The sequence below is a fragment of the Heterodontus francisci genome, chromosome 29 (genome assembly GCF_036365525.1).
Source record: "Heterodontus francisci isolate sHetFra1 chromosome 29, sHetFra1.hap1, whole genome shotgun sequence".
NCBI lineage: Eukaryota > Metazoa > Chordata > Chondrichthyes > Heterodontiformes > Heterodontidae > Heterodontus > Heterodontus francisci.
Window position 1 is genome coordinate 10,653,651 of NC_090399.1, and position 15,792 is coordinate 10,669,442.

Genomic DNA, 15,792 nt, shown 5'->3' on the forward strand with positions numbered 1-15,792 from the left:
TTATGATGGAGCTGTATGAAACGCTAGTTAGGCCACAGCTGTAGTACTGTGTACAGTTCTGGTCACCACACTATAGGAAGGATGTGATTGCACTGGAGAGGGTGGAGAGGAGATCCACCAGGATGTTGCCTGGGCTGGAGCTTTTCAGCTATGAAGAGAGACTGGATATGCTAGGGTTGGTTTCCATAGAGCAGAGAAGGCAGAGGGTAGACATGAAGTATACAAAATTATGCGGGGCATAGATAGGGTAGATAGGAAGAATCTTTTTCCCTTAGCGGAGGTGTCAATAACCAGGGGGCATAGATTTAAGGTAAGGGGCAGGAGGTTTAGAGGGGATTTGAGGAAAAATGTTTTCACCCAGAGGGTGGTTGGAATCTGGAACACACTGCCTCAAAAGTTGGTACAGGCAGGAACCCTCACATTTAAGAAGTATTTAGATGAGTACTTGAAACGCCATAGTATACAAGGCCCAAGTGCTGGAAAACTGGATTAGAAATAGATAGGCTTGATGGCCAGCATGGACAATGTGGGCCGAAGGGCCTGATTCTGTGCTGTATAACTCTATGACTCTATGACACTCCCTCTATCCTTTGTTTTGGGCATTTCCCTTTTGTTCTTCTTCCCCCCGCCCCCCTTTCACTTGCTCAAAGCCTATTACATTTTGAACCTTTGCCAGTTCTAATGACATATCATCGACCCGAACATTAACTCTGCTTCTCTCTCCACAGATACTGCCAGACCTGCTGAGTATTCCCAGCATTTTCTGTTTTTATTTCAGATTTCCAGCATCCGCAGCATTTTGCTTTCCTATGAATGTATTTACAGTTTTATATTGGCTGTACTTTCACCCAGGAATCTGCTCGTTTACTGGGAGTCCCTCCCCATCTCCCACCCAGGGTCACCACAAGAAACAGCCGAAGGAGCAATTATAGTTGAAAAGGTTGGGTGGGGTTGGGAGGGGGGGTTCATGGGGGTACAAACAGTGCTGGACGGGGACAAAAAATGCACTGCTAACATCAGGATTTTTTTACACAATGCGTCTCCAGGTCAGGTTTGTTTTGTTGGGTTTCATTTTACTTATTCAGCATGCGGTTGTTATAGAAACCATGGCAATATTTCTGACTTGCTTGGTGTCTGGTTAACTCCCTGCAGGCTGAGTACGACAGAAGGTGCAAACACTGAGTAAGAACAAAAGGTGGAGAGGTGGGGCAGAACTGATTTAGCTCCGTTTAATCCTGAGGGGCTGAATAGACTACAATTTGTCTCAATGCTCATAATTTAGGGAAGGAGATATCAGCTACGATTGCTAACGTGTAATTTCACTGGGATGAGAAATCGGCAGATTTGATAATAACTATACTTCAAAAGTACTTAATTGGCTGTAAAGCACTTTTGGATATCCTCGAGGTGATGAAAGGTGCTATAAAAATGCAAACCTTTCACCTTTAAAGAGAAAGAAGTCATGTAGCTCAATAAAAATGTCAAGGAGAAGAAAATATTACATAACCCATCACTGTTCTTTGAAATAGTGCCATGGGATCCTTTACATCCAACTGAGAGGGCAGACAGGGCCTTGGTTTAACATCTGACCTGAAAGAGAGCACCTCTGACAGTGCTGCACTAGGAGTGCCGGCCTGGATGATGGGGTAAGTCCCTGGAGTGGGGCTTGAAACTGCAACTTACTGCTTCAGAGACATCTCTGATTGATCGGCACCCCAACCACCACCTTCAACATTCACTCCCTCCACCACCGACGCACAGTGGCAGCAGTGTGTACCATCTACAAGATGCCCTGCAGCAACGTACCAAGGCTCCTTAGACAGCACCTTCCAAACCCATGACCTCTACCACTTAGAAGGTCAAGGGCAGCAGATGCATGGGAACACCACCACCTGCAAGTTCCCCTCCAAACCACACACCATCCTGACTTGGAACTATATCGCCGTTCCTTCACTGTCGCTGGGTCAAAATCCTGGAACTCCCTTCCTAACAGCACTGTGGGTGTACCTACCCCACATGGACTGCTGTGGTTCAAGAAGGCAGCTCACCACCACCTTCTCAAGGGCAATTAGGGATGGGCAATAAATGCTGGCCTGGCCAGCGACGCCCACATCCCAAGAATGAGTAACAAAAAAATTAAATAAACCCTGCTCACTACAGATTAAAGTTACTATTAAGCAAAGGAGAAAGTGAGAGCGTGCCACTGAGACAATTTTCGTTCAAGGCAGTGGAGAATGAGGTAATTCGCTCAAAGGTCTTTCATGGGAGTTCTGGATACAGTCTTGGCCTGTTGCCATTGGAGACATACAGGGTGAATCCGAAAGATGAGCAGACAGTTTGGATTCAATTTGTTTCTCGAAAGTCAGGTGCTTTGATGTGGTTTCTGTAAATTCTTTCCTGGTTCTGTTTCTTCCACGTGAGTGGTGCCCATTAATTTCTAATGTGGCTTTACCTCACTGAAGGACTTATTGTAGCACAGGCCTTGCACCTTTCAATAAACATTCTTGAGTGACCCATTCCCCTCCCACCTCCGCCACCCCGTCCCACCCCCGACACCCAAGCAGGCCCTGATTTCCCAGTCAGCTCCCAGAGGGATAAGGATCTTCTCCCGTATACCCGGAGCAGTCCAGCAGGCTTACATGAAACAGTGCTGTGACACGAGAGGGACGATCACACCTCCAAATTCCTCTGGCTGCCTGCCACCCAGGTTGCTTTTCCAACGCGTGATAGCACCGTGACACGATAGTGTAAAAATTCCCTTGGGTTGTAATACGAAATGTGCGCCGTCACAGAAGAGGCTAGTTATATTTCCCACCGAGTTCCGTAGAACTGGATAACTGGAAGGGAAGTATAAAAAGCCTGTTTAGTGCTAAAGTCCGGGACAAATTTTATCTTTAATATTTCCAAGCTTGTCCCAAACAAGGACACTCCAAAGGGGTTGTGTGGAAAGGAGGGGGAGGTGGTCACTGTGTGTTAGTGTGTACGGTGATGCGCAAAGCCCCAAACTGACCCAAGTACCACACTGATCAACAAAGCCTCTGCCTGCAGGCTACTGCAGGACAGTTTACCAGTTCACCCCTTATTACAACTCAGCCAAGATAGGGAACTCACTGCCGACTCAATGTGTGTTAGTGCACTAACAATCAGCCCCACTGGCCTTTAGGGAAGGAAACCTGCTGTCCTTATCCGATCCGGCCTATATCACTCCAGTCCCACAACCCCAATGTGGCCGACTCCTAACTGCCAAGAAAGCCACTCGGTTGTATTGCCAACTGGTGATGGGGCATAAATGCCAGCTTTGCCAGTGATGCCCACATCCCCGAGAACGAATAATAATTGACTAACCATTCTTCATGGTTTGTTTATTGGCGAGCCATTGATACACTGATGTTGTGATAACTCAGTATTCGACTTTGTTCGAATGAATCTGTGCATTTTTATTTTATATTTTTAATATACAAGGACATTAGTGCAGACATCGTACTGTAAACTCATCTCAGGCCAGGTTAATGCTCCCTCCTTTGATGCCAATTAGAATTTATCAACATGCCTCCAGCAAAGACTGGCTTCAATGGGGAATTCTGAATCTTTAGGCCTGATTTTAACTTAGGGCAGTAAGTGCATCACGTAGGGGCTGATTTTAACTCCCGGGCCTCATTTAAACGAACCAACACAGCCCACCTGCCCAAAGCTGGTGGGAATTGCTACCTTGGCCAATGGGAGGCAGTGGGATACCAGGCAACAGGCGGCCATGACCAGGGATCAGAGGGAACAGACCCCGGCTTTGGGTGAGCAGTTGGGATGGGGGTGGTGGGGAGTGCAGATGGGCATTTGGAGGATATCAGTCAGGGAAGGGGGAAGTGGAAGCCCAGAGCAGGGGAGATCCAGGGTGGCACTAGCCTGCTACACAGGCAGCTTGTGTACTGACTGCCATCGCCATGATGGCATGAGACCGTGACATTTAGATCCCAATGAGGTCCCTGAGGTGAACGGCCATGATCCCTGCCGAAAACCTCGGTTAAAAGAGTGGCGGGTGTGAACATGACTGGAAATAAGGCATCAACCCAATCCCGCTTCCACAGGGTGGAAAGGTTAAAATCAGCCCTTCAGTTTCATATTACAATGAGATTGGGAACGTGAATGGGATTGGAAATGTGAATAGAATTGGGAAGGTGAATGGAATTGGAATGTGAATGGGATTGGAAGCATGAATGGGACTGGGAACGTGAGTGGGATTGAGAACATGAATTGAATTGGGATGTGAATGGGATTGCTTATGTGAGTAAGATCGTAAATGTGAATTGAATTGGGAATGTGAATGGGATTGGGAATGTGAATTGTATTGGAATTGTGATACGGATTGGAAATGTGAATGGGATTGTGGACAGGATTGGAAATGTGAATATATTGGAAATATGAATGGAACTGGGACTGTGGACAGGAATGGGAATGTGAATTGAATGGAGGATGTGAATGGATTGGGAATGTGAATGGGATTAGGAATCGGATTGGAAATTGGGAATGTGAATGGATTAGAACTGTGGACAGGATTGAGAATGTGAATTGGATTGGGCATGTGAATTAATGGGGTTGGGAATGTGAATGAGATTGAGATTGTGAATGGAATGAGATGGGAATGGGATTGGGAATGTGAATGGGATTGAAATTGTGAATGAGATTGAGATTGGGAATGTGAATGGGATTGGGAATATGAATAGGATTGAGATTGTGACTGAGATTGAGATTGGGAATGGGATTGAGAATGTGAATGGGATTGAGATTGTGAAAGTGATTGAGATTGGGAATGGGATTGGGAATGTGAATGGGATTGAGATTGTGATTGCGAACCCAATTGTTTAGTTCTCTGGATCAAATTAGCTCTGACCCTGTTATTGCTGACCCTCACACCTATAGTGCATTCTGATATCTGCTGAAAACCCAAAGGCTCTTTTCACTTCCACTTATATTTGCTTTGTCTATGGTCTACCAGAAGAAGAGTTGGATGAGGGATCTTCCCAGTAACTCTGGAGAGTGAGGTGAAGGGTAAAACTATGTCTGATAGTGGTGACTCAGCCTATTTAGAAATGTGTAAGTATGGAATGGAATATTCCTGCAGATCTACTGGAACACATATATTCTTGTTTCTTGGCCGATACCAGGAGACTTGTAGGCTGAGTCCTGGATCCAACCTGAGTCTAAAGTCCTTCAATGTGGAGTCTGAGAGTAGGTGATAGCAAATATTAGAAGTTGAATGTTCCTGCCCTTGTTCGTGGCTATGGATTCTCAAGGATGGTTTGTTCCAAGCTTCTGATAGCGTTCAAGAAGAAACCTCCTTCAAATTCATCTCCAAACCATCCCCAGATGCTGGTCAACCTACAGCTGACAGCACTGCGACGGCTCAGTGACTTAAGTGCACTGCCTGGGAGAAAACTGAGCTCATATAAAAATGGGAAGATCCCAGGTTGAATTTCCCCACCCGTGTGAAGTTAATGCTCTCAGCTGAGGTTGCGACAGGTGCGCTAGAATTGGGCATAGTGTCCGCAGACTGGGAGGAAGGAGGAAATGAACCAGTCACTCAACTCCTGACTGTTCGCCAGCGTAAGTGTGGGGTGAACTTTCAAGTTTAGTCAACCGTCGGGGAAGGCAGGGCAGGGCGTTAAAACATGTGGGTCAGTTTACCATGTGTCTTCGGGTGAGGACAGGATCAGGCAGGGCCGTGATGCCTACAGCAGTTGGATAGCCTTACCCCCTCACTTTCCTGGCTCACACACATAATGAGCCTCCATGCAGTTTTAACCATTGAGCCATACTCCGGCACGAGGAGCGGGGAGGAGAGTGGGAAGGCTGGAGCGGAGAAAGGAATGGACAAGAAAATGCTGGATAGTCGGAATACAATAAATAAAACACAATAAAACTCAAGGGAACTTAAAGTGTACATAGTGAGACAGTCTCAGTCCAAGTAGAGAAAAGAGGTAAAAGTAATCCTACAATGCCAATGGAACTCTCATTGAGAACAAATTCGAAATCCACCAGCTCTGCCTGGCTCCGATCCAGGTCAGAGTGTGTAAAGGTACGTTGGCCTTTCTCAAAGTGTTTGCTGCGTCCACCCACCATGGCAGGGAAACAATAAATAAATGGGATCTTGGCACAGCAAAGCGTCAGATATCCCTGTCCTCAGCTCCTTCAGCTCTCGGCCATCTTGGATAGTCAGAGAAAATAGACATGCATGGCACAATAAGGTCACCGTGTCAACGATAAAAAGAAAAAATGGACGATCTCCTTGGCCACAGTCCTGTTTGCGACCGGTCGTTACCGATAGTCACCCCTGGTTGCGAATATTTCCGTCAATTCTGTTCATGGATCTGGGAACACATGGAAGAGGACATGCCTGAGGTTTTATCCCGAAGGGGCCCGGAGTAGGTGTCGGGGGCATGCAAACTGGGGCGAGTGGTCGAAGAGGGGCATTCTGAATCTTCCCTCCCACCTCCCCCACTCCCTACACAACTCCGTTCAACTGCTTTGGGTTCGTCAAGTCCAGGTAGAACTCGGAGCGGAGGAACCGTGGGTAGGAGTCCTTCTCCATGAGGCCGAAGATCCGCTTCTGAGCCAGGTCAAAGGTCGAGCGGGTGGGGCTCTGGATGTTACTGGTGGTCACCTCCCTTGTGTGTGAGTCTAGGTTGACCTGGGGAAAGAGAGAAAGAGAACACAATCAGAAAAGGATGTCAAATTTGTATGTTACCAAACTCTGCTTCCCCTCCAGAAGAGGTGGGGTTGGCACGATGCCATAATATGCTCCCCGTCAATCCTGCCCCCACTACCCCCTCTGCAGAGCCCCCCTGCACGGGTGCCGATGGAGGGGGACCCTTGTCTGATTCTAATCAAAAGGTAACTTCAGAATTACAGCATTGAAATAGGCCATTCAGCCCAGCTGGTCTGTGATAATGTTTTTGCTCCTTCAGCTACCAGGACCCTAATTGCTGAAATTTCATCCTAAAATCTCTCTAATTCTCCACCTCTCTCTCCTTCTTCAAAATGCACCTTAAACTCACCCTATTTAAGGAAGGATATACTTGCCTTGAAGGTGGTTCAGAGAAGGTTCACTAAATTGGTTCCTGGGATGAGAGGGTTGTCCTATGATGAGAGACCATGAACATAGGAACATAGGAACATCGGAGCAGGAGTAGGCCATTCAACCCCTCGAGTCTCTGTCATTCAATACGATCGTGGCTGATCATCCATTTCGATACCTTTTTCTCACACTATCCCCGTATCCCTTTATGTCATTGGTATTTAGAAATCTGTAAATCACTGCTTTAAACATACTCAATGACTGAGCTTCCACAGCCCTCTGGGGTAGAGAATTCCAAGGATTCACAACCCTCTGAATAAAGAAATTTCTCCTCATCTCTGTCCTAAGTGGTTCCCCCCTCATTTCGAAATTGTGTCCCCTAGTTCTAGATGCCCCAACCAGGGGAAACATCTCAGCTGCATCTACCCTGTCTATCCTTTTTAGCATTTTGTAGGTTTCAATGAGATCACCTCTCATTTTTCGAAACTCCAGAGAATACAGGCCCAGTTTCCCCAATCTCTCTTCATAGGACAGTCCTGCCATCCCGGGAACAAGTCTGGTGAACCTTCATTGCACTCCCTCTATGGCAATAATATCCTTCCTAAGGTAAGGGGACCAAAACTGCACACAGTACCACAGGTGCGGTCTAACCAAGGTTCTATACAATTGAAGCAAGACTTCACTACTCCTGTACTCAAATCCTCTTGTGATAAAGGCTAACATACCATTAGCCTTCTTAATTGCTTGCTGCACCTGCATGTTAGCTTTCAGTGACTTATTGACAAGGACACCCAGGTCCCTTTGTACATCTACACTTTCTAATTTCTTACCATTTAAGAAATACTCTGCACATTTATTCCTCCTACCAAACTGGATAACCTCACATTTTCCCACATTTTATTCCATCTGCCATGTTCTTGCCTACTCACTAAGTTTGTCCAAATCCCCTTGAAGCCGCTTTGCATCTTCCTCACAACAGACATTCCCACCTAGTTTTGTGTCATCCGCGAACTTGGTCCCCACATCCAAATCATTGATATATATTATGAACAGCTGGGGCCCAAGTACTGATCCTTGCAGGACCTCACTCGTCACAGTCTGCCAACGCGAGAATGACCCGTTTAATCCTACTCTCTACTTTCTGCCTGTTAACCAATCCTTAATGCATTCCAGCACATTACCTCCTATCCCATGTGCTTTAATTTTGCTAACTAACTTCCTGTGCGAGACTTTATCAAAAGCCTTCTGAAAATCCAAGTATACCACGTCTCCTTTATCAATTCTGTTCGTAACATCCACAAAAAACTCCAACAGGTTCGTCAAAGAAGATTTCTCATTCATAAATCCATGTTGACTCTGCCCAATCAGATCATTATTATCCAAGTGTCCATTTATCACATCCTTTAGAATAGATTCTAGTATTTTCCCAACAACCGATGCAAGGCTAACAGGTCTGTAATTCCCTGTGTTCTCCCTCCCACCTTCAAAATAGACTAAGTAAATTTGGGCTTATATTCTCTGGAGTTTAGAAGAATGAGAGATGATCACATTGAAACATATAAGATTCTGAAGGGGCTGGATAGGCTAGACACTGAGAGATTGTTTCCGCTGGTCGGGGAATCTAAAACATGGGGGGCACAGTCTCAGGATAAGGGGCTGATCATTTTGGGCTGAGATGAGAAGAAACTTCTTCACAAAGGGTTGTGAATCTTTGGAATTCTCTACCCCAAAGGTTGCGGATGCTCCATCATTGAATATAATTACGGCTGAGATAGACAGATTTTTTTGCCTCTCAGGGAATCAAGGGATATGGTGAGCAGGTGAGAAAGTGGAATTGAATCCTAAAATCAGCTATTTTGTATGGAAGAGCAGGCTCGATGGGCCATGTGTTCTACTCCTGCTCCTATTTCTTGTCTTACGTTCTTAAAACCTACCTCTTTGGCCAAGCTTTTGTTTACATATGAACATAAGAACTAGGAGCAGGAGTAGGCAAGTTAGCCCCTCGAGCCTGCTCCGCCATTCAATACCATCATGGCCTCAACATTCCTGCCCGTTCTCCATAACCCTTCAACCCATTTCTAATTAAAAATCTGTCTATCTCCTCCTTAAATTTACTCAATGTCCCGGCATCCACCGCACTCTGGGGTAGTGAATTCACAGATTCACGACCCTTTGAGAGAAATAATTTCTCCTCATCTCTGTTTAATATCTGCTACCTCTCATCCTAAAACTATGACCTCTCATTCTAGATTGCCCCACAAGAGGAAACATCCTCTCTACATCTACTTTGTCAATCGCTTAATCATCTCATATACCTCAATTAGATCTCCTCTCATTCTTCTTAACTCTAGACAGCAAAGGCCTAAACTGCTCAATCTCTCTTCGTAAGACAAACCCCTCATCCCTGGAATCAATCTAGTGAACCTCCTCTGAACTGCCTCCAATGCAACTGCATTCCTCCTCAAGTAAGGGGACCAAAACTGTACGCAATACTCCAGGTGCGGTCTCACTAATGCCTTGTATAGTTGCAGCAACACTTCCCTACTTTTATACTCTATTCCTTTAGCAATACATGCCAAAATTCCATTTGCCTTCCTTATTACCTGCTGTACCTGCATACTAGTTTTCTGCGATTCATGCACGAGGACACCCAGATCCCTCTGCACCGAAGCACTCTGAAGTTTCTCTCCATTTAGATAATAATTTGCCTTTCTATTCTTCCGACCAAAATGGATAACCTCACACTTATCCATGTTAAACTCCATCTGCCAAATTTTGGCCCATTGACCTGACCTATCCATATCCATTTGTAAATTTCTTATTTCTTTATTGCAACTTATTATCCCACCTATTTCAATGTCATCTGCAAATTTGGCTATAGTACCTTCTATCCCTGCATCCAAGTCATTAATATAGATTGTAAATAGTTGGGGCCTGAGGACCGAACCCTGTGGCACCCCACTAGTTACATCTTGCCAACCAGAAAAAGTCCCATTTATCCCGACTCTCTGTTTTCTGTTGGTTAGTCAGTCCTCTGTCCAAGCTAATAAATTACCCCTGACCCCATGTGATCTTACCTTGTGTATTAATTTTTTTGTGTGGCACCTTATTAAATGCCTTTTGGAAGTCCATCTATAGGATCTCCATTATCCACTTTGCTTGTCACAACTTCGAAGAACTCTAGCAAATTAGTCAAACACGATTTGCCCTTCATAAAACCATGCTGAATCTGATGGGTTGTGTTTTGACTTTCTAATTGTCCTGTTATTACTTCCTTAATAATGGATTCTAACAATTTCCCAACGACAGACGTTAAACTAACTGGTCTATAGTTTCCTACTTTCTGCCTCCCTCCCTTTTTAAATAAGGGATATTGAATATTAGCTTTTTTCCAATCTACTGGAACCTTTCCCGCATCCAGAGAATTTTGGAATATTATAACCAATGGATCCACTATCTCCGCTGCCACTTCCTTTAAGACCCTGGGATGTAAGCCATCAGACCCTGGGGGCTTCTCTGCCTTCAATCCCAATAGTTTTCTCAGTACTTTTTCCCTAGTGATGATGATTGTTCTAAGTTCCTCCCTGTCTATAACCCCTGCATTACCTGTTACTATCGGGATGGTACGAGTATCCTCCACTGTGAAAACTGAGGCAAAATACTGATTTAGTGTCTCCACCATTTCTGTGTTCCCCTCTATTAACTCACAAGTCTCATCCTCCATTATATCTCTTCATGTGGCTTGGTGTCAAATTCTGTTGACCAATTCTGTCTGATAATGCTCTTGCGAAATGCCTTGGGACATTTTACTTGTATAAGTGCAAGTGATTGTTGAGAAGAGATGGTGGCTGACATGTGGAGCTGATATGGGGGAGGAAAGTTTGGCGATATCTATCACTGAGATACATTTCTGCCTCTGTAATTCCCGACACACAATCCTGTCATTATCGCTTCTTGGAATTTGGGCGGGAAAAGCAAAAGGTTTGGGTCCCAGTGGGAGCTGATTGTTTGGGAACCATCCCCATCCTTACCTCCCTTGGGGCCTGGGTAGCAATGAACTCCTCAAAGATCCTCTTGGCCTTGGATGTGAGTTTGGAGTTGGACTTGGTCCTCCTGTAGTCCTCGCACGCCTGCCAGAACTCAATGTTCTCGTCACTGAACTCAGTACGTAGGAAGCCCTTGAACGCAATCAGGCCATCTGTTAATGGAATCAGAGCAGGTAACGTGGATCTCTCGTCTGCACAGTGTTTGAAGACACCAGGGAAAGGGTCACTTTCAGCTTCAACTTTCATGCAGTAAATGGGTGAAGCAGATGTTTCACCCATTGTGGAACCCTCCAGATATTCAGATCAGTGGGAATAAAAACCGAATGGGTTCGATAATGAGCATCGCCAGTTCACTGCCCGAGTTGATAAAGGTGAAAACAGGCCCACCTAACCCCCAACCACTGGAAAACAAATGGTGGATACTGTTTCAACATGTGGTATCTGAGGATTTACTAGAATTTTTACATAGAATGTACAGCACAGAAACAGGCCATTCAGCCCACCTAGTCTACGTCACTGTTTATGCTGGGGTAGTGGTAATGTCACTGAGCTAGTAATTCAGAGGCCCAGGCTAATGCTCTGGGGACATGGGTTCAAATCCCACCAAGGCAGCTTTAAATTCAATGAATTAGTTAATAAAAAAAAAAATCTGAAATTGAAAGCCAGAAAGTAATGGTGCTATGAAATTATCATCGATTGTTGTAAAAACCCATCTGGTTCACTAATGTCCTTTAGGGAAGGAAATCTGCCGTCCTTACCTGGTCTGGCCTACATGTGACTCCAGACTCACAGTAATGTGGTTCACTCTTAACTGCCCTCTGAAATGGTCTAACAAGTCACTCCGTTGTCAAGGGCAATTAGGGATCTGCAACAAATGCTGGCCTTGCCAGTGACACCCACATCCCATGAAAAAAAATCAAAAAAAAGTTTTTATACAATTTCCCCCTTCAATGAACTGGTGCCATTTGCCTCAAGCACTCTGTGTGGTAGCAAGTTCCACATTCTAATCACTCTCTGGGTTAAGGAGTTTCTCCTGAATTCTTGTTTGGATTAATTAGTGAGTATCTTATATTGATCGATGAGTGACTACATTATGTTGATTGATTAGTGACTATCTTACCGTCCCCATAAGTGGAAATATTTTGCCTATGTCTACCCTAATTTTAAAGCTCTCTATAACGTTGTCCCTCAATCTTCTTCTTGAGAGAGTGATAAATGTTCTTCCCATCACTTCACTTGGGAGGAGACTGTTAGGTGGCAGTTAGCGAATTTAGATTAAACCAGGTTCTTGTAGCTAGGACATCACTGGCTAACCGGTGTGAATGATCCCATGACACTATTTCAAAGGAGAGCAGGGAGTTCTCCCCGGTGTCCTGGCCCATATTTACCCCTCAAACAACATCACAAAAAGAGATTATCTGGTCATGATCACATTGCTGTTTGTGGGATCTTCCTGCACACAAATTGGCTGCACTTCCTGCATTAAAACATTGACTACAGTGGCAGACATGACGACTCTAGAAAATTCATTGCAAGAGATGGGATTGTTAAGTAAAATTAAGATTCACTCGTGATAGAGCTCTGAAATCTCAGGATTTTCAATGGGTACTCCTAGAATGCGCCATTTTCCTCAACACCTGTAACCTGGCAACAGCCGATCCCATGTGCCTGTTTTCAGCACTCAATAGACATACAGAGGATTAGAGGATAGGGAAAAAGTTGCATAGAGTATTAGAGGAATGGGTGTGAGTTATACAGAGTATTAGAGGATTGAGAGTGAGTTATGCAGAGTATTAGAGGATCAGGAGTAAGTTATACTGAGTATTAAAGGATTACGTGTGAGTTATTAGGAGTATTAGAGGATTGGGATTGAGATATACAGAGTATTAGAGGATTGAGAGTGAGTTATACAGAGTATTAGAGGATTGAGAGTGAGTTATGCAGAGTATTAGAGGATCAGGAGTAAGTTATACTGAGTATTAAAGGATTACGTGTGAGTTATTAGGAGTATTAGAGGATTAGGATTGAGATATACAGAGTATTAGAGGATTGGGAGTGTGTTATGCAGAGTATTAGAGAATTGGGAGTGAGTTAAACAGAGTATTAAAGAATTGGGAGTGAGTTATACAGAGTATTAAAGGATTGAGAGTGAGTTATATAGAGCATTAGAATATTAGGAGTGAGTTATGCAGAATATTAGAGGTTTGGGAGTGAGTTATATTGAGTATTAGAGGATTGGGAGCGAGTTATATTGAGTATTAGAGGATTGGGAGTGAGTTATACAGTATTAGAGGATTGAGAGTGAGTTATGTAGAGTATTAGAGGAATAAGAGTGAGTTATATTGAGTATTAGAGGATTGAGAGTGAGTTATACAGAGTATTAGAGGATCGAGAGTGAGTTATACAGAGTATTAGAGGATTGGGAGTGAGTTATGTAGAGTATTAGAGGAATAAGAGTGAGTTACATTGAGTATTAGAGGATTGAGAGTGAGTTATCCAGAGTATTAGAGGATCGAGAGTGAGTTATATTGAGTATTAGAAGATTGAGAGTGAGTTATATAGAGCATTAGCGGATTGGGAGTGAGTTATATTGAGTATTAGAGGATTGAGAGTGAGTTGTACAGAATATTAGAGGTTTGGGAGTGAGTTATATTGAGTATCAGAGGATTGGGAGCGAGTTATACAGAGTATTAGAGGATTGGGAGTGAGTTATACAGTATTAGAGGATTGAGAGTGAGTTATGTAGAGTATTAGAGGAATAAGAGTGAGTTATATTGAGTATTAGAGGATTGAGAGTGAGTTATACAGAGTATTAGAGGATCGAGAGTGAGTTATACAGAGTATTAGAGGATTGGGAGTGAGTTATGTAGAGTATTAGAGGAATAAGAGTGAGTTATATTGAGTATTAGAGGATTGAGAGTGAGTTAAACAGAATATTAGAGGTTTGGGAGTGAGTTATACAGAGTATTAGAGGTTTGGGAGTGAGTTATATAGAGCATTAGCGGATTGGGAGTGAGTTATACAGAATATGAGAGGATTGGGAGTGAGTCATATAGAGCATTAGAGGATTGGGAGTGAGTTATGTAGAGTATTAGAGGTTTGGGAGTGAGTTATATTGAGTATTAGAGGATTGGGAGCGAGTTATATTGAGTATTAGAGGATTGGGAGTGAGTTATACAGTATTAGAGGATTGAGAGTGAGTTATATTGAGTATTAGAAGTTTGAGAGTGAGTTATACAGAGTATTAGAGGATTGGGAGCTAGTTATACAGAGTATTAGAGGTTTGGGAGTGAGTTATATTGAGTATTAGAGGATTGAGAGTGAGTTATACAGAATATCAGAGGATTGGAAGTGAGTTATACAGAGTATTAGAGGATTGGGAGTGAGTTATATAGAGCATTAGAGGATTGGGAGTGAGTTATGTAGAGTATTAGAGGTTTGGGAGTGAGTTTATGTAGAGTATTAGAGGTTTGGGAGTGAGTTATACAGAATATTAGAGGTTTGGGAGTGAGTTATACAGAGTATTAGAGGTTTGGGAGTGAGTTATATAGAGCATTAGCGGATTGGGAGTGAGTTATACAGAATATGAGAGGATTGGGAGTGAGTCATATAGAGCATTAGAGGATTGGGAGTGAGTTATGTAGAGTATTAGAGGTTTGGGAGTGAGTTATATTGAGTATTAGAGGATTGGGAGCGAGTTATATTGAGTATTAGAGGATTGGGAGTGAGTTATACAGTATTAGAGGATTGAGAGTGAGTTATGTAGAGTATTAGAGGAATAAGAGTGAGTTATATGCAGTATTAGAGGTTTGGGAGTGAGTTATATTGAGTATTAGAAGTTTGAGAGTGAGTTATACAGAGTATTAGAGGATTGGGAGCTAGTTATACAGAGTATTAGAGGTTTGGGAGTGAGTTATATTGAGTATTAGAGGATTGAGAGTGAGTTATACAGAATATCAGAGGATTGGAAGTGAGTTATACAGAGTATTAGAGGATTGGGAGTGAGTTATATAGAGCATTAGAGGATTGGGAGTGAGTTATATGCAGTATTAGAGGTTTGGGAGTGAGTTATATTGAGTATTAGAAGTTTGAGAGTGAGTTATACAGAGTATTAGAGGATTGGGAGCTAGTTATACAGAGTATTAGAGGTTTGGGAGTGAGTTATATAGAGCATTAGAGGATTGGGAGTGAGTTATATTGAGTATTAGAGGTTTGGGACTGAGTTATATTGAGTTTTAGAGGATTGGGAGCGAGTTAATTTGAGTATTAGAAGTTTGAGTGAGTTATACAGAGTATTAGAGGATTGGGAGTGTGTTATATTGAGTATTAGAGGTTTGGGAGTGAGTTATGTCGAGTATTAGAGGTTTGGTAGTGAGTTATATTGAGTATTAGAGGTTTGGGAGTGAGTTATATTGAGTATTAGAGGTTTGGGAGTGAGGTATACAGAATATTAGAGGTTTGGGAGTGAGTTAAATTGAGTATTAGAGGTTTGAGAGTGAGTTATACAGAATATTAGAGGTTTGGGAGTGAGTTATACAGAGTATTAGAGGTTTGGGAGTGAGTTATATAGAGCATTAGCGGATTGGGAGTGAGTTATATTGAGTATTAGAGGATTGAGAGTGAGTTGTACAGAATATTAGAGGTTTGGGAGTGAGTTATATGGAGCATTAACGGATT

General features: G+C 43.4%; 1 protein-coding gene across 4 annotated transcripts in view; it reads right to left on the reverse strand.

Moving 5' to 3' along the window:
- Window positions 1-2,614: 2,614 nt before the first annotated feature.
- LOC137346115 (regulator of G-protein signaling 3-like) overlaps window positions 2,615-15,792 on the reverse strand; it is a 155,081-nt gene continuing 141,903 nt past the window's right edge. For 3 of the 4 annotated variants that reach the window (XM_068009426.1, XM_068009427.1, XM_068009425.1), the window contains exons 6-7: window positions 11,101-11,267; window positions 2,615-6,682 (exon numbers count right to left, since the gene is read on the reverse strand). In XM_068009426.1, coding sequence (XP_067865527.1) covers window positions 6,497-6,682; window positions 11,101-11,267 — 353 coding nt within the window. In that variant the 3' untranslated portion in view covers window positions 2,615-6,496. The remainder of the gene's footprint in view (window positions 6,683-11,100; window positions 11,268-15,792) is intronic. The other variant, XM_068009424.1, reaches the window with a different exon arrangement.